At 49.3% G+C, this 18,252-nt stretch overlaps 1 protein-coding gene across 5 annotated transcripts in view; it reads right to left on the bottom strand.

The window, feature by feature from the left end:
• The window catches only part of LOC146855745 (NACHT, LRR and PYD domains-containing protein 5-like), a 561,293-nt gene that overhangs the window by 410,763 nt on the left and 132,278 nt on the right, over positions 1–18,252 (bottom strand). For all 5 annotated transcript variants that reach the window (XM_085653658.1, XM_085653660.1, XM_085653661.1 and 2 more), the window contains one exon: positions 3,507–3,851. In XM_085653658.1, the coding sequence (XP_085509784.1) occupies positions 3,507–3,851 (345 nt within the window). The remainder of the gene's footprint in view (positions 1–3,506; positions 3,852–18,252) is intronic.

Raw genomic sequence — 18,252 nt, 5'->3', positions numbered from 1 at the left:
ACTAATCAATCATTGATGTTCCAATTCACTATTCATCACTTGAGACTAGCGCTTAAACCTCACTACAGCTCCTTCCCAGAGGAGCCACCCACAATACAATTGTTACAGCTTTTATTAGTGGCCCCTTCCAAACATAAACTGGTGACTAAACTGTATAAAGCAGTGCGCTCTGAACTGGTGACGGGGGGGGGGGGGGGGGGGGGGAAAGGGGGGGGGCGGAGGGGAGATGTCAGTCTAGACAAGTGGAATAGTAAACTAGATCCCCCATTGGACCTGGTGGCTAGGGAACACATATGTTCATTAACGGGTAAACTGATGCCAAACGACAATCTTAGAATCATTCACGTTAAATATATCCACCAGGTTTATCATACACCCCTGAAACTGTATAGAATCGGTCTCCGGGATAACAGTGATTGTAAAAGATGTCGTCAACCTGATGCAGATTTCTGGCTCTTGGTGTGGCACTCTGCTGCGGTTGCAAAGTTCTGGGGGGATGTTATACAATGTGTGCAGACTATATTCGGGCAACAATTGCAATGTATACCTGTGATGTGTTTATTGAGTTATGTGCCTCATGTTAAGGGCACACTGGGTAAATTCTTAAGGATCGCTTTACTATTAGCAAAATAGCAATGACCTGGGAAAGCTCATTGATCCCACGATGTGACCGCTGGATAAAAGATATGGTTTACTGTAGAGAGACTTTCGAGCTGTATGCAGAAGAACTACCATCATCTTCTAAACCTAAAGACATTTGGGAACCACTATGACAGTATTTACTGACGAACTCTCAGCAGGACCCCCCGATCACTCCTTAAGGTAACATTGACGTATAATATGTAATCTCTATGCTAAATCGGGTATATAATGTATATTAGCCCATCTATTGTCTATCCGTGCAGCAATAGAATTGATCACTTCTAGTTGGTTGTGTTGATTGTTGTGGTTGATGATATACCGCCACATGGCGGATTTATGTACTAGCCCTGTTTAAAAATCAATAAACAGAATTAAAAAAAAAACTATTTGGGAGAATCCAAAGTGACTCATTTGACAGAAGAGCAGGCAGGACTAGATGGTCCAATAAGAATAGAGGAAGTCATAGCAGTGATCTCTAGACAGAAACCCCTTAAATCGCCTGGCCTGGTCAGATTCCCCGCTGCCTTTTATAAGGTCTTCTGTTTGTCCATAGCTCCGCTACTTACTAGAGTATTTAACTCCATCATGAGTTCAGTCTCACTTACTCCCTCAATGACGGAAGCTTCCATAGCGGTCCTAGTGAAACCAGGTAAAGACAAGCAGCAGTGTGGGTCCTATCGACCCATCTCCCTGTTAAATGTTGATGCAAAATTATTTATGGGCATACTAGCAGTTCGCCTCATGCCCTTAATGCCCGGACTGGTGGCCTCTGATCAAACAGGTTTTAAAACCAAAAGGCACTGCGCAGACAACACCAAATGGATTTTACATCCCATAGACAAAGCCAATCCTTCCCAGGAAGAAGTCATGCCATTCTCCATCGATGCAGAGAAGGCATTTGACAGCGTTCACTGGCCCTACTTAGCCAAGACACTGACTCACTTTGGCACAGGGGAACGGTTCTGCGCCAAGATTCTTAGCAATTATGGGGACCCAAAGGCCTCTGTCAAGAGTCAATGGGAGAAGCTCAGCCCAATTCCCCATACGTCGTGGCACACAGCAGGGGTGCTCTTTTTCTCACCTACTAATTTGTGCTCTATATGGAGCCCTTTGCCCAAAAGCTCAGGGATAACCAAAACATTACCGGGGTATGCTTTTCGGGTGAGGGACATGTTATTACATTATATACGGATGACGTTATTGTCACCCTAAACACTCGAGAGGCCCTGCCCAGCTTCTTAGATGAGGAAAGAGATTTCGGAGCGGCGTCAGGTTTCCATATGAATCTTGCTAAATCACAAGTCCTATACCTCACAGTCTCACCCAAAGTAAAGGCCTACTTGACTCAGAATCACTTGATCCAATTGGCTTAGGGATCTATCCCAGACCTGGGTATCCAGCTGGCCTCGACTATCGCAGGGGTCAGGATCCTCAACTGTCTAGATCTGACTAGGAGGGTGAAGCCTGATTTGGCACGTTGGCAATCCCCTTTCCTTGCTGGGATGTGTCGCTGTCCTTAAAATGCAGATTCTACCCAAGATTCTATGCACCTTCCAAACACTCCCCCCACAGCCCCCGACAGGGATGTTTCAGACTCAACAAGATGCACTACAGTGTTTTGTGTGGGCTGGTAGACGACCCCGGATGAAATGCATTCGCAGCTTGCATCCCCCGATCGAGGGAGGCTTGGGATTCCCATGCCTACTACATTATTTTCAGGAAGGTGCCTCATTACCGAACTATAAGGGATACTGCTACATGAGGAGTCCAGGTTGAAGTCCCCTGCGCAGGTCCGATGAGAATTGGAACTTGGCAGACAACTGTCCCCTAAGGAATGGCAGGATGTTTATTACTGTACATGATTTACAGCATCTAACACCTCCAGTATAGAGACTGTAGCAAAAGTTGCCACTTATTGGTACCTTACCCCGGTTCGATTTCATAGAGGCAATCCAGCGAGCAGTGATAGGTGCTGGAGACATTGAGACTCCATGGGAACTTTGGTACATATCCTGTGGGTATGACCTGGACTAACATAGTTTTGGAATGAGATCCTGTCTGACATTGATGCTCACTTTAATACCCAGCTGTCCAGATTTCCCACATATATCATATTGGGACTTCCCAACCCACTCACATACCCACTTAAATCCTGAAGGGCCCGACATATAGCTCTTTCACTGGGTGCGGCACACCAGTCTGTATTAACCTACTGGGCAACAGATAAGTTGTTGTCCCGGCAGAATTGGCTATATCATATTTGGCATGTTCTGGGGATGGAGAGGCTTTCTTTAACACTCATTCAGCAAGGGGATTCATGCACGATATCTGGCAACCATATATCACCCTCCTCTCACAGGAGTTTACAGAGTTGACCTGTCCCAGATATCTGAGGTTTCTCCGACTGACTAGTCCTGCAGAAAGAATGAGCTACTCTGACAATCCATTTACATGAACCCCTGCTAATACATGATCTCACTAATGGCTTGGAGCTTGATGAGCACCGGGAGGGAGAAGGGGAGTTGAGTGGGTGGCCACGGGGAGCTATTTAAAAAATGTTGCTACTTGTTATGGTGAAGCTGAACCTTTGAGATGTCACAGCTTTATTGAGTGCCTTCGCTTTTTGTCAAACAACAATAAAAACCAATGTAAGCATTAAAATGATACCCATCTATCTACAGGGAATCAACTAGGACAAATGTCTTCCTTCTCCAAATGTTCTTGATATAGTTCTGATGCTGTTTATCTGAGGCTGTTCACTTACTAAATGATTAAGCACAAATCCCTCCATTCAAAGGGATCCACATCCCTTGATTCCCTCCACCAAACAAATAAAAACATCACATTGACAAGAGTGCACTTACTCTGCACTTGAAGTACAAGGCGTTGAGGTGTGTAGGCGTCCTTGTCATACATTATGTAGTGACAGGTGTAACTCCCAGAATCGGACGCTCTCACATCTTTCAATAACAGAGACGCGTTTCCTTTATGAAACCCTCCAGGGAATAGCTGTGTCCGCCCTTTGAACTCATCTTTCTGATACCCAGGCTGGTCTCCTCCATGAAAGAAGCTGTGCACAACTGCGTCATTTTCTGAGCGCTGCCAGGTGATAACAAGGAATTCCAATGTGAAGTCTCCAGTGTAGGCCCCTTGACAAGCCAGCAGCACGTCTTCGTGTAAATGGGCTCTTATCATCGAAGCGCGGTTGCCTAGCAAAACAACAAACATTTTTATAAGATGGAGAAATGCCAAATAATGTTTTCATTTGTTTCGTTTTAAAGTTATTTACATGATATATGTTTTTGCCTTCTGTACAAGGGTCCATAAGTTAGTTCAATTATGTAACAATTCTACATACATTTTTTATATTTGGGGGTTCATCGACACCATTCCACCAGTTCAACTTAGAAATGCTCACTATATTTTGAGAACATCACCGGCCTGTGGGATCTCTCTATTTAAAGTACATCCGCTGATAAGGTGGATGTACCTTTCATTACTGTTCCATACCGTCGCCGTGATGAAAAGGCCTGCTCGGCATTATCGTTTATTTGCACCAACAAACCTCGAAAAAAGTGACTGCCTCACTGCCCTGGATAGGGTGGTGACCGCCACTATGACCTGGCAGTCCAGTGCTGGCTGGACCTCAGAGTCAAGGGTTTGAGGTGGCAGAAATCCGCAAATCTGACGGGGTGGGGCACTACCAATCCCACTCCACCAACCTCTAAATAATCTCTTATGTCTGTACAGGTTTTGCTAGGCACAAATGTAGCAGGGCTTCAAACTTCCTGGCTCTATGCTTCTTCACATGTATTTTCTTCTCTTTTTACCTCATTTCTATTTGTTGTAGGATGCAGATGATTGGGGCACTTGTGCTAACACTTTGGGGAAAAGTTGGAACTGCCACTCAAATAGCAAGTGAACCACCACTCATTCAGCAAGGATCTGAAACCCGTTTATTTCTGAAAAGCTTGCGCCTGCAAGTTTCACCCACATTTCATCTGAAGAGCAGGGCACTTATGTATGACAACTTCCCAGACGACCTTCCCTTACCTTCCTGATTCTGCTCTGGAAGTATTACCTCTGATAGTCTGAGCCATACAGTGTAGGATGCATAGTTAACTGGATACATGGTTTGGTGCAGGGGACAAGGTAACTAGCAAGGTTTGAGACAACTATACCTTCAAGACTACTGCTTTGGCACTCAGCGCTCTGAAGGGTCCACAAGGTAACACAGTTGTGCTCAACAAAACAAAGGTTTAAAAAAGTTTTTAAAAAGCTACTAATAGTTACATTACAACTTGGGTTAATTTCTCATTTACAGTCAGTAGGAAAAATGACCGAAGGACCATTTCTAACAAATCCCAGAACTAGGATATGAATGTGCGGCCTGTTTTTATGGAAGCCCATCATTTCATGACTTCTCAGTCCTGTAAGAAGCACTTTTTTAACAGTGCTTCTCAAGGAAGCCCTCTAGCTAATGTTTCTTCTGCACATCCTCCAGCATTAGAGAAGACCACACCACTCGGATCACAATCAGGTCACTGCAGCCACTGATGTAGGAGTTCACAGAACCCTGGGGCAAGATTATCAGTCATGGTTTGAGAATGGATCCTTTCATGTGTTAGAGGTAGACAAGAATAAAGCTTACTGACTGTGTCTGCTAATAAGGATTTCTTGTATTTAACCTAAAGCCTGAAATGCATTTGGATTCAATTTTGAGAAAGAACTTTAGACCACCAGACTTTACAGTGAAGGATGTGGTAAACGAAAGTGTGGGTTACCTGTTGCACATATATGTTGTTTGGAACCTTGTTTATGGAGTTGTGACTGAAACTTCTGTGTCATCACCTCTTGTGGGGGGGGGGGGGGGGGGGGGTGAGTAGGCTCAAACTGCATGGTGCCACCCAGCGGTACTGGAGACCTATTGCTGGAGTAAAAGGTTTCCCGACCTGTCGGATGCCTGAAAGGATCATTCATAAGGTGAGGATTCTGCAGGAAGGTTTATCTGTCTGACCTATTCTCTCCACATGTGGGTAGCACAGAGAAAAAACATATGTTACAGATTCTAGCTGAAATGAGGCATGTATGGGAGCACCTGGAACTGGCACATAGAAGTGCCATTCGGTATGTCTACATAACATATGTAAAGTTACACACTGAGTTCTACTTACTGAGCTGCTTGTTTAACCGTAATTGTCTATCGTCGACACCCCATGAAGTTGAAGCATATGCTTGAAGTGCAAATTGGAAGGGAATCTTTTCAAAAGCCCCTCGTGCCTATTTACTCCACTCAGGATAATCTGGTCTCCTCCCACTTCACCCATCATAGAATTCTGTGTGACCTGAATGTAGTAGTAGCTTTAAAGTTTTGTGTCAGTAAAGCAAGTTGATGTGGCAGACTAAGGCCCTGATTCAGAGTTTGTCGGAATGAAGGTGCTATTTATTGCACACGATAAAGAACAATATCCTGGGGTACATTATTGATCGGGAGCGATGAACAGCAGCTCCTCAGATTGTTGGGGTTTACATGTGGGTCAAAAAAAAATCAATGGGGGAGTGGATCACTAGTCCCAAAAGAACCAGGGAATGCAAAGGTAGTACAAGGTACTGTTAAGAAACCCTCAATCACGTATTGTCAAGATCGATTTGAGCGGTATATTTTCGTTCTCCGCTTCGTTATTAACAACGTGAAAGCATCATCATCGGGTTGGTGCAATGCTTCCTCCACCTGGAGGTCGTTCCACTGGTCGTTTTAGTACTGATCGTAGAAAAAAAAGTGAGTTCTGGTGAAGTGATATGTGGTGAGAAAAATATCCAAAAGTTAAAAATCCCGTAGAGCCAGTAAAGAATCTTTAATTACACTGGATGCGGGAAAGTTATAAGAGGTCTTCGGTGTGCACTCAGAGGCTAATTATGGCCATGTGCACTGTAAAAAAAGAAGGTGTCCATAAAAAAGGTCGACATGTTTCAGCCCTTCAAGTGCCCCGAAGGGTCAAGTGGGCTTTCTTCAGGACCTAAACGGTGAAGAAGACCCTAGTATTCAGAAGGGTCTCCCAGTGAGTGAGATCTGTTAATCCCAAGAGTATCTGTTCAATTTGAACCTAAAGTCGTTGGAGCAATTTTAGGGTAGGGAAGAGGGTAGAGGGAATAACACATAACAGACCTTGTTAAAAACTGTGAAAAAGTGTATACTCAATTGAATACAGACATTGCTTATTATTCTTGAATGTCAACACAATGGATAACTTATTTCAACAACTAGAAAATGGCAATTCTTCTTATTAAAAAAAAAAGAGTGAGTAACTGTAAATATACCCACTGAACATGGCAAAATTCGTCCCTCCTTCCCACCAGAGTAAGTCATACAATCCATCTTGCCATATGCTGGAGGATGGTAAATAAACATGTATTGATAGTATTTCTAAGAGATTAGCAATGTTTTACATAGAAACGCAGTCCCATAGTGTTGTTACTTGTTGTGATTATAAAGCCGTAACAGACATCTTGTACGTAGAACCTCTACAGTACTCAAGAGAGGGAATATTTACTTCCTTATGGAACAAGCTCCCTGTCAAGATGCGCCAGGAAAAAGATATTTTTTGCTTCCGTCGCGAACTTAAGACACTGCTGTTATAAATCTCTCTTAAGGTTGTTTTTTTCTTTTCAGCTAGCATTTTTAGGCTTGTGTTACAGGTCCTGTGGTCAGCGCCGGGACACTCCTGGGAGTATCCGCGCGCTTAACAAATACCTCGTAACATAACATAACATAACAGAAGCTGATAGTGATTATTAGCATATGGGGGTCGTGTGGTTTCTCATGAAGAGCATGCTAACTTCTTATGTTGGTATTGAGAATAATATAACTTCATGCATCAATTATCTGTTACCGGAGGGTGAAAAGTCGAGCGCATGAAGTGGAGATGGGTCTCTGGACTGTGCGCGGTAAAAGTACGTTACAAAACTGCAGAACTAACTGGTACCTGGTCCTCGTATAATATGCCAGAATACTAATTCCTTGATGCCCGTTTATTTGTCATTCCTTAAGTGTCGTGCTTACGAGGGGTAATCACATTCCGAATGCTGTTCATTCAAGGGGTTGGAAACATATGTAGGGTCGGGACCGTGTTTAGTCAGATACGCGTATGAAATTTAAGTACGGACATTACTCGAAAATTGAGTGGGCTGATGGAAAATCGTGCAAAATAATGGATGCGTGACTTTTCAGGGCGCGACACAAATGGTACACACGGGAACCAGGTAACGCTACACATAAAGAAGTAACAGTTCGTACCTGTTCACCATTAATGCAGGCAACAGCGGGTGTAAGTGGGGCGGTCGTTCACGCTCTTTGTAGAGAGAGGAGAGAATTAAAGGTTATCAAACTGTGGTCGGTCTAGTACGTTAAGGATACAGGTATCAGCTCACATCCTTCTTACCTCTTCGGCGTGTCACGTGCTTCCAGTGCTGACTCTGCCCTCTTTGGCCCGGTACTGATTGCGGTGCCTGTGTAGTGAGGTTATGAGGAGTTGCAAAGGAGCATAGACACTAAAAAGAGACAATGTCAGGGGACTCGAGATGGACACTGTTACGTCGTGGGAGAACGGTTTTTCATCACAGATGGTAATAGTACATGTAGGTTTAGACAATCTCGTAAGTGTGGGAATGACATCAGGCTGATAGTTATATTAAATTAAATTAGATTAAATTAAACCCAGCCATGGATCAAGTTTTATATCTGGATTAATAGGTGTTCAAGTAGGGTAAAATCATATATTGTTAACATTGCAAAGTGGTGGCAGTATCCACGGTCGTGTAGAGGTATGTCGCTTAATATTAAGGACAACATATTGTATAGGGTGTACAAATGTAGGGTGCAAGGTTTTAGGTATCAATAAAGTTGTATGGGGGAGGAGCCTAGCACGTGATCAAGATGGCCGCGTGAGCTCAGAGCTCCTGAGACCCTCGCTCCCTCCGGCAAATATCCTGTGCAGCATCCTGTTTTTAACACCTGGAATATTGGAGGCGAGCCGTTGCTGAGGTGATCGTCGCTGTCCGGACTGAAATCGCTCACCGGAGGCCGAAGTTGTGCTGCATGGAAGGTTGCGGCCTACTCCCCGGAAGATGCCCGGGGCTTGCGCTGGCACAGTGCCCGAGCACTAATTGAACAACAGCGGCCGTGTGAGGGGCGAGCCGTCGGGAGGACGGTGTCATCACTTTCGCTTTCGCTTTCCTGTCTTCATCGCGCCCTGGCCTGGGAGTGAGTCGCGCCGGTCACTTGTTGCATGGTCGTCTTCTCTGGATGGGCAAGGAGACTGTTTCCGCGGCAGATCACGATGTCGACGAAATCGGAAGCCGAAAAACAGAAGCCCAAGAATACCAGGCGGGGAGGATACACCCAAACCAACAACATGGATCGTTATGCCCAGCAGAAGGGGTCACCGGGCGGATCGGGACGGACACTGGAAGCCTTGAAAGATGGTTTGCCCCTCGCCACGGAACTAACCCTGCAGGATATCATGGGGGCCATCGAAGGGATGCAGTCCTCTATCGGGCAGCAATTCGAGACCCTGGCACATAAAGTGGACACAATCTCGATTGACGTCAACTTGATTCGGGCTGACCTGGGGAAAACTAATGAGCGGGTTCAGTCCTTGGACCTTAAAACCTCTGGCCTCATGGGGGATGTCTCTGACCTGCAGCTGAAAGTCCGTAACTTGAGGACCGCAGACGACCTCTTTGCCCGACGGCTGGAGGACTTTGAAGGCCGGGCACGGCGCAATAACGTGCGCATTATTGGGGTCCCGGAAAACTCAGAGGAACAGTCGGTGGACCTGTTCGTGGAGGACTTGGTGGTGAACCATCTGGTGCCCAAAGGCCTCAGTAAGTTCTTTACTGTTGAACGGGCCCACAGAGTCCCTGGTGGGAGGCCCAAGGTGGGGGCCCCTCCGAGACCGATTGTCGCCAGGATCTTTAATTTCAGGAACCGCGACGCCATTCTACAGGCATCACGAGTGTCCGGCCCGATGACTTTTCAGAACACCACAGTGAGTTTTTATCCGGACTTTACCCAGATGGTGCAGAAGCAAAGGCAGAGCTTCCTGGCGGTTAAGAGAAGGCTAAGAGAGATGGGACTGAAGTACGCCATGCTCTTCCCGGCCAGGTTGCGTGTGGTGTATGAAGAGCGGACTTTCTTTTTTGAATCACCGGACATGGTCGGAGACTGGCTGGACACATTGCCCCAACGACGGACTAGCGGGGAACATGCCGGTGGAGCAGAAGGTGGCCGTGATGAACAATGAGCGAGGACTCGGGTGCTAGATCATTTTGATTTTGTTCAGGACAGTGAATCACAGTTTTCGGTTCCTCCGGGAGGGTGGTAGCCCGGGGGGTGGCGGGGGTATGAAGGGAGCTTCCTCCTCCTCTGGGGTTCTTTTTGTAGATTAGTCTTTGAATGGGGCGACAGGCACACTGCAAGTTGGGGGGGCTTTTTGAGCTTACGCAGGGGTGCATGGTGGGGGGTGGAATGGGGTTGTTGAAGTGGTTGTTGTTGTTTTTTGTTTTGCAAGGCGTAGTGATGCTAGCTTCTGTAGCTCGAGTGCGGTTCTACGGGGGGGGGGGGGTGGAGGTCTCCTTACATTTCGGGATGGGGGGTAGGGGCTTAAAGATACTCAGTTGGAATGTTAACGGCTTAGGGGATCGTATTAAGCGAGGGATTGTCCTGCAATTTCTGAAGCGATGCTCCCCTGATATAGTTTTATTGCAAGAGACGCACTTGATAGGTAACACGTGCTACGCACTCAACAGGAAGGGTTACAAATTCGTCGCACACTCGGGGTTTTCCTCGGGCTCTAGAGGGGCTGGAATACTTGTCAGGGCCTCGCTGCCGTTTGAGGTTGACTCCACCACTGTTGATGATAGGGGGCGATTTGCGGCTGTGGCGGGGAGGTGGGAGGGCAGGACGCTGGTCCTGGTGTCGGTTTATGTCCCTCCTGCGCTGCAGCTCTCCACATTTGCGGACCTGGGGAGGGCTCTGTTGGATCTCCCAGAGGGAATGTTGGTGGTGGGTGGTGACTTTAATGCGGTTGGCTCCGGATTGCTTGACAGACACCCGCCAAGAAGCTCTGGGGGGGCGCAGAAATGGCTTTCAGACTTTGTGGATACCCTTGGTCTGGTTGACTGTTGGAGACTGCTGCATCCCACTCAGCGGCAGTACACTTTCCACTCCGGGGCGCATGGCAGTCTCTCTAGAATTGATTACGTGCTTACCTTGGCTGCACACGCCTCCTTTGTGTCCGAGGCTAGGCACATGGCTAGGGGTATCTCTGACCATTCGCCGGTGTGGATCTGTATGGATGTTGGTAGAGGAGTGGGGGGCAGGGTGGCCCCGATTAACCCCTGGTATCTCCGTGACCCTAAGACTCGTAGCGCGGTGCTGAAGGCGGTCGATCGCTATTTCCAGGAAAATCTAGGCTCGGTCACGTCTGCGGTGTCTTTGTGGGAAGCGTTTAAAACTGTGCTGAGAGGAGAGGCCCTTTCCTTGATAGCGGCAGCCAAACGTCGGCGGGATGCGGAGGTTGCTCAGATCGAGGCGGAGATGGCGGCTCTAGAGTTGGTTTTGGAGGAGGAGGTCACGGCAGCAGCGCTGCATAAATTGAGCCTTAAGCAGTCGGAGTATAAGGCCCTGGTGACGAATGCGGCCAAAGCCCTGAGTAGGGAGCAGCAGGGGCGACTGTACGACGTCGGGGACAAGGCCGGGAAATTAATAGCGTGGCTGGATAAAAAAGAGCGGGTCAATCGTGTAGTGCCGTGTGAGGGACCCTTTTCCCCGAACCCTAAACCCTCCCGTGTACCACCCGGATTACCTCCTTTACGGAGTTCTCCCTTCCCGGACACGCCAAACGATATGATCTCCAAAGAGTCCGTGACAACGACGACCCCGCCCCTCTCTCTCTTACAGGGTCCAATCCGATGTGACGACAGACAGGAAGGATTCGACCGGTACCCCGGAAGTCCCTCCCCCTCCCCGGTGGACGACCACAGAAAAGACGGAATTGAGAAGAACGAAGGAGTCGGAAGATCGTGGCAGGAACTCTCGACTGGCGATACGGAGGAAGGAGAAGACGGAAGTGGGGACCTCGAGGAATGGTCGGAAGACTGGTGGAGTCCTCCGGAGGTAGCTGAAGAGCGGCCGTAACTCAAAGGAGAGTTACGGCGGAGCGTGTGAGTACCTTCCCCCATATTCTAGCTCGCTAGGTACGCTGTGTAAAACCATAGAAGCCTCCTTGTATATAGACTCCCTCACTTCTACAGTCACGTCCAACCCCCTTGTAAATACTATACAGCACTGTTTACACTATAAGTCCTATTTCTCACAAACCCTTTCCGAGCACCCTCAGTCTTGTCCTTTTTCCTCCTCGACCCATTTCTTTCCCCCCCCCTCACGGTCCGTTTCCTCTTCATCACATTGTGGGTCTCGGGGACGGTATCTTCCGCAGAATCCCTGCAGGACTGACGGCTCCTCTGTTTGTTTTTCTTTCGGTCCTCCGAGGAACACCTACCCCGGTCTACCACCGCCGAAGAGTGCCCAGAGCGGGAAGCGTACCAGAAACCCCGACAACGACGACCGAGACGAGAACCATCACCCCGTTACCCGTGACTCTCAACCCTATACTGGAACTTGTGTATATTAAAGAAACGCACTATAGCCCACTATATCTGGCCTCCTCGTCTGTTATTCCAGCCCGCCACATCCCCACGATCACAGTTGGTGTCAGAAGTGGGATCCGCTGGAGACATGGAGGCCGTAATGCAGAGGATGGCTGCCTCCCAAGAACAACTCGGGAACCTGATGGAACGCTTCCTAAAAACAGCCGAAGACGACCGAGGGCAGCTCCATGACGTCCTGAAAGGCCAGGGAAACACCCACGAACAGGCGCTGGGTAAGCTGACCACGGTTTTGGAACAACAGAGACCAACAGCCTCCCTACCTTCGGTGGTCCTCCAAAAGTTCGTACCGGGAGAAGACCCGGATTTCTTCTTCACAAACTTTGAACGGTTAGCCCAGGCCGCCTCATGGCCTATAGACCGTTGGGGACATTACCTAGGGCCCTTACTCACTGGCGAATTACAGGCAGCATATCAGCAAGCGAACGTACAAGGCACCACTCCGTATGCGGACATCAAAACCTGTATATTGGAACGATTGGGCATTGATGCCGAGACCTACCGGGTGAAGCTACGACAAGTCAAGGAACGACCACAGGAGACTCCCCGAGCCTTATCGTTTCGGATCAAGGACCTGACCGCGCGGTGGCTGAAACCGGAGACAGCCACTAAAGAGGAGATTTTGGAGAAAATACATTTAGAACAATTCCTGTCCTCTCTCCATCCCAGCACCCAACGGTGGGTACGTCAGCATGCCCGTCTCTCTCTGGAGACAGCGGTAGAAATAGCAAGTGCATACAGTCGAGCCCAAGAGAACCTACGAGTCAAGGAGGACCATCCCCAGAGACACCCTCCCGCTACAGGGATCAGACCTATCCGCCCTCTTCCACCCAAAAGACCCATACTGACCCCTCTGATGCCTTCCCCAATACCCCTACGCCCTACCAATCCAGGACCTCAATGTTACGGCTGTGGGGGTTTTGGACATATCGCTCGAATGTGCCCCCACAAGGAAGAACCCATGGAGATTGGTATGGCCCGAAACTATGTTTGTTCCGTTCCCGGTACCGGACCGCCCTCGTTCCATCGTCCAGTGACAATAAACGGACAAACCCTCACCGCTCTGGCTGACTCTGGGTGTAGACAGAGTGTTATTAGGCCCCAGGTCATGCAGAGCCCTGTCGACCCCCCCTCAGGGATGGTCGCCATTCAATGTGTTCACGGCGACACGAAGAGATATCCGACCACCCAAGTCCAGGTCCAACATTCCAAGGATCCGGGAACCTCCCTCACAGTAGGTCTCGTTCCCTCCCTTCCAGAAGAAGCCATCTTGGGGAGCGATTATCACGGTCTGCCCGGTCTACTCCAGGACACAACTGATGCCCTAAACACTTGGTGGGAAGAAGCCCCCTTTCCTCAGGGGCTCTCCTCGCCCATAAACCAACCCAAACTCCCGAAAACCAAAGCACAGAAGAAAAAGGAGAAAAGAGACTATGTAGACGTCTTCCCAGCTATCCCGGACGAACATCCCTGGCAGATAGACCAGGAATTCCGAGCCGCTCAACAAGAGGATCCCGTTCTACAGGAAGCATGGGCTACGGGGTTAGAGCAAGAAGATCCACTTACCGTAGGTCCCTACTTTTTCAAACAAAAAGGGTTGTTGTACCGTAAGGGAGGGGCGCAACAAAAGCCTCAACTCCTGATTCCCGGCCCTTTCCGGGACAAGGTCCTGTTTCTCGCCCATAGCCACCTCTTGGGCGGACATTTTGGCGACGAAAAAACCAGCCAAACCATTCTGGAAAGATTCTACTGGCCCGGGGTCCACCAACAAGTGAAAACATACTGCAGGGAATGCCCGGTATGCCAAAAAAACAGTAGATATCGACCCCCTAGGGTGCCCTTGTTGCCTCTCCCTATCATAGATGTCCCGTTTAGCAGAGTAGGGATGGACATTATAGGCCCCTTGTTACCCTCTCGTAGCGGTTGTCGCTATGCCCTAGTCCTCGTGGACTATGCCACTCGCTTCCCGGAGGCGATACCTCTGCAACAACCGACTACCCAGAACATAGCTAAAGCCCTCATCTCAGTGTTCTCTCGGGTAGGATTTCCCCGGGAGATTCTAACCGATCAGGGTACGCCTTTTGTGTCCGCCCTGATGAAACAGGTCTGCTCACAACTGGGGATCAAACAGATCCGGACCTCAGCATACCACCCTCAAACCGATGGGCTGGTGGAGCGTTATAACGCAACGCTGAAACAAACGCTTAAGAAACTGTTGGGGTTGGAAGCAAAAAGGTGGGAGGATATGCTACCCCTAGCGTTGTTTGCTATTCGGTGCAAAACCCAGAGCAGTACCGGCTATTCACCTTATGAGCTACTATACGGACGACCCCCACGTACCCTGTTGGATATGGCTCAAGAAGCCTGGGAAGCGGAACCCAATCGTACTCGCCCCCTCCCGGAATACATATCCAACCTGAAAACCCATTTGGCTCTAATGAGAGACATTGTACATCAGAACCTGGAGAACGCCCAAAACAAACAAAAAGTTCAATACGACAAGGGAACAAAAACCCGAAACTTCTCCGTGGGGGACTTGGTTCTGTTAATGATGCCGTCATCTGACCATAAACTCCTGGGGCAGTGGCAAGGCCCATATTCCGTGATTCGACAGGTAACCCCTGTCACTTATGAGTTGGAACTGGACCCAACACGAGCCACCAAGCAGATCTTCCATGTGAATCTGCTGAAAAAGTGGGAAGGCCCACGTCCCGTCCTCACTAACACCTTGGAGCAGGTACCCCTCTCCTTTGCTGCCTGTATAGATTCGGGGCTCCCCTCCCACCAAAGTCACGACCTTATGACATATCTATACCCCTTACGTCAGGTGTTTTCCTCGGTACCCGGTCATACGACCATCACCGAACACGCTATTCACACAGAACCTGGAAAGGTGGTCAGACAAAGGCCATATCGAGTCCCTGAAGCCCGTCGGACTGTCATAAAACAAGAGATAGAACAGATGCTGAAAATGGGCATAATAGAACCCTCATCGAGCGATTGGAACTCACCGATCGTCCTGGTTCCCAAACCTGACGGGTCCGTCAGGTTTTGCATTGATTTCAGGGAAGTCAACAAGATATCCTCATTCGACACATACCCCCTTGCGCGGGTCGACGAAATGATCGAACGCATAGGGAAGGCCCAGTTCATCTCCACTCTGGACCTCTGTAAAGGCTATTGGCAGATACCCCTCAGAAAAGAGGATAGGAAGAAAACAGCGTTTTCCACTCCTGAGGGGTTATACCAGTTCCTGGTCCTCCCTTTTGGCCTACACGGTGCTCCCGCCACCTTCCAACGTGCCATGAACCACATCCTACGACCCCATACCCAGTATGCTGGGGCATATCTAGACGACATAGTCATCTATAGCGATAACTGGAAACAACACTTGGACCACCTGCACAAAGTCATCTCCTCTCTTGGGTCATACGGATTCACGATCAATCCCGCTAAAACCACCCTAGCTGCTCAAACAGTCCACTACTTGGGGTACCTTCTGGGTGAGGGCCTCATACGACCCCAACATACCAAAACCGAAGCCATCCGTTCCCTCCCCTTTCCTGCAACGAAAAAGGACCTCCGTGCCTTCCTAGGCCTCTTAGGGTATTATCGGAGGTTCGTGCCCAATTTTTCTCAAAGGGCAGCACCGCTCACCGACTTACTGAAAAAAACCACAGACACTGAGACCCTACTCCGACATCCCACCCCCTTGTTACTACAGGCTTTTTCCGATCTTAAGCATGCATTGACCTCAGATCCCGTGCTAGTGAGTCCTGATTATACACGTGCCTTCCTTTTGCAGACTGACGCCTCGGAACAGGGGTTGGGGGCGGTGTTGTCACAAAAAGACCCGTATGGAAACGAAAAACCCATTCTCTACCTCAGCAGGAAGTTATTTCCCAGGGAGAGAAATTATGCTGTGGTAGAAAAAGAAGCTCTGGCTATAAAGTGGGCGGTGGAAAGTCTCCGTTACTATTTAGAAGGTCGGGAATTCACCATTTACACCGACCACGCCCCCCTGGAGTGGATGGCTCGGAACAAAGGTCATAACGACCGGGTCCTTCGCTGGTTCCTTGCACTACAACCCTACAGGTTCACCACAATCCACCGAAAGGGGGTGGAACAAGGAAACGCAGATTACCTATCACGGTATCCTATGTCCTTCCCCCGTACACGAAAGACACCTAGGGAAAGGGGATGTGAGGGACCCTTTTCCCCGAACCCTAAACCCTCCCGTGTACCACCCGGATTACCTCCTTTACGGAGTTCTCCCTTCCCGGACACGCCAAACGATATGATCTCCAAAGAGTCCGTGACAACGACGACCCCGCCCCTCTCTCTCTTACAGGGTCCAATCCGATGTGACGACAGACAGGAAGGATTCGACCGGTACCCCGGAAGTCCCTCCCCCTCCCCGGTGGACGACCACAGAAAAGACGGAATTGAGAAGAACGAAGGAGTCGGAAGATCGTGGCAGGAACTCTCGACTGGCGATACGGAGGAAGGAGAAGACGGAAGTGGGGACCTCGAGGAATGGTCGGAAGACTGGTGGAGTCCTCCGGAGGTAGCTGAAGAGCGGCCGTAACTCAAAGGAGAGTTACGGCGGAGCGTGTGAGTACCTTCCCCCATATTCTAGCTCGCTAGGTACGCTGTGTAAAACCATAGAAGCCTCCTTGTATATAGACTCCCTCACTTCTACAGTCACGTCCAACCCCCTTGTAAATACTATACAGCACTGTTTACACTATAAGTCCTATTTCTCACAAACCCTTTCCGAGCACCCTCAGTCTTGTCCTTTTTCCTCCTCGACCCATTTCTTTCCCCCCCCCTCACGGTCCGTTTCCTCTTCATCACATTGTGGGTCTCGGGGACGGTATCTTCCGCAGAATCCCTGCAGGACTGACGGCTCCTCTGTTTGTTTTTCTTTCGGTCCTCCGAGGAACACCTACCCCGGTCTACCACCGCCGAAGAGTGCCCAGAGCGGGAAGCGTACCAGAAACCCCGACAACGACGACCGAGACGAGAACCATCACCCCGTTACCCGTGACTCTCAACCCTATACTGGAACTTGTGTATATTAAAGAAACGCACTATAGCCCACTATATCTGGCCTCCTCGTCTGTTATTCCAGCCCGCCACATCCCCACGATCACATGCCGGAACTAGTAACAGAGGGTGGCGTTATTGTCACTGAGCCGGATGGCATAGTCCAGTGCTTCGCAGATTATTTCCGCACGGTCTATACCTCTGTGTCGGACAGGCCGGTGGAGGACTCGTGTGAACTTCTGCACGATCTTGCTCTGCCTTGCCTCTCTGACATAGACAGGGAAGATCTAGATGGTGACATCACAGCTGACGAAGTCGCGGGTGCTATCCGTTCACTGCGCCCGGGCAAGGCCTCGGGCCCGAATGGCCTGCCAATTGAGTTCTATAAACTCCGGCCGGACAAGATCGCTCCATATCTGCGCGCTATGTTTGTAGAGGCGCGGGAGACGGGATGCCTTCCATTCGACCAACGCCTGGCGACAATTGTGGTCATACACAAAGATGGCAAGCCCAGGAATAAGTGCAGCTCATATAGGCCGATTTCGCTACTTAATGCCGAGCCGAAAATCCTCGCTAAAATACTGGCCAACCGTTTGATCAGGGTGATCGGGGACCTGATCCACCCAGACCAATCTGGTTTCATCCCGCACCGTAACACTGCGTTGAACCTTAGGCGCATCCACAGCGTGCTCGCAAGGACGGGGACGCTGCGGGAGTCGACCATTGTGGCAGCACTTGACGCCACGATGGCTTTCGACACGGTAGAGTGGGCGTATCTGTGGGCTGCACTTGCAAAATTCGGCTTTGGACCTGGCTTTGTTGGCTGGGTGAGAC

The sequence above is a fragment of the Triturus cristatus genome, chromosome 4_1, assembly GCF_964204655.1.
Source record: "Triturus cristatus chromosome 4_1, aTriCri1.1, whole genome shotgun sequence".
Lineage (NCBI taxonomy): Eukaryota > Metazoa > Chordata > Amphibia > Caudata > Salamandridae > Triturus > Triturus cristatus.
This window is presented reverse-complemented; position numbering and strand designations above follow the sequence as displayed.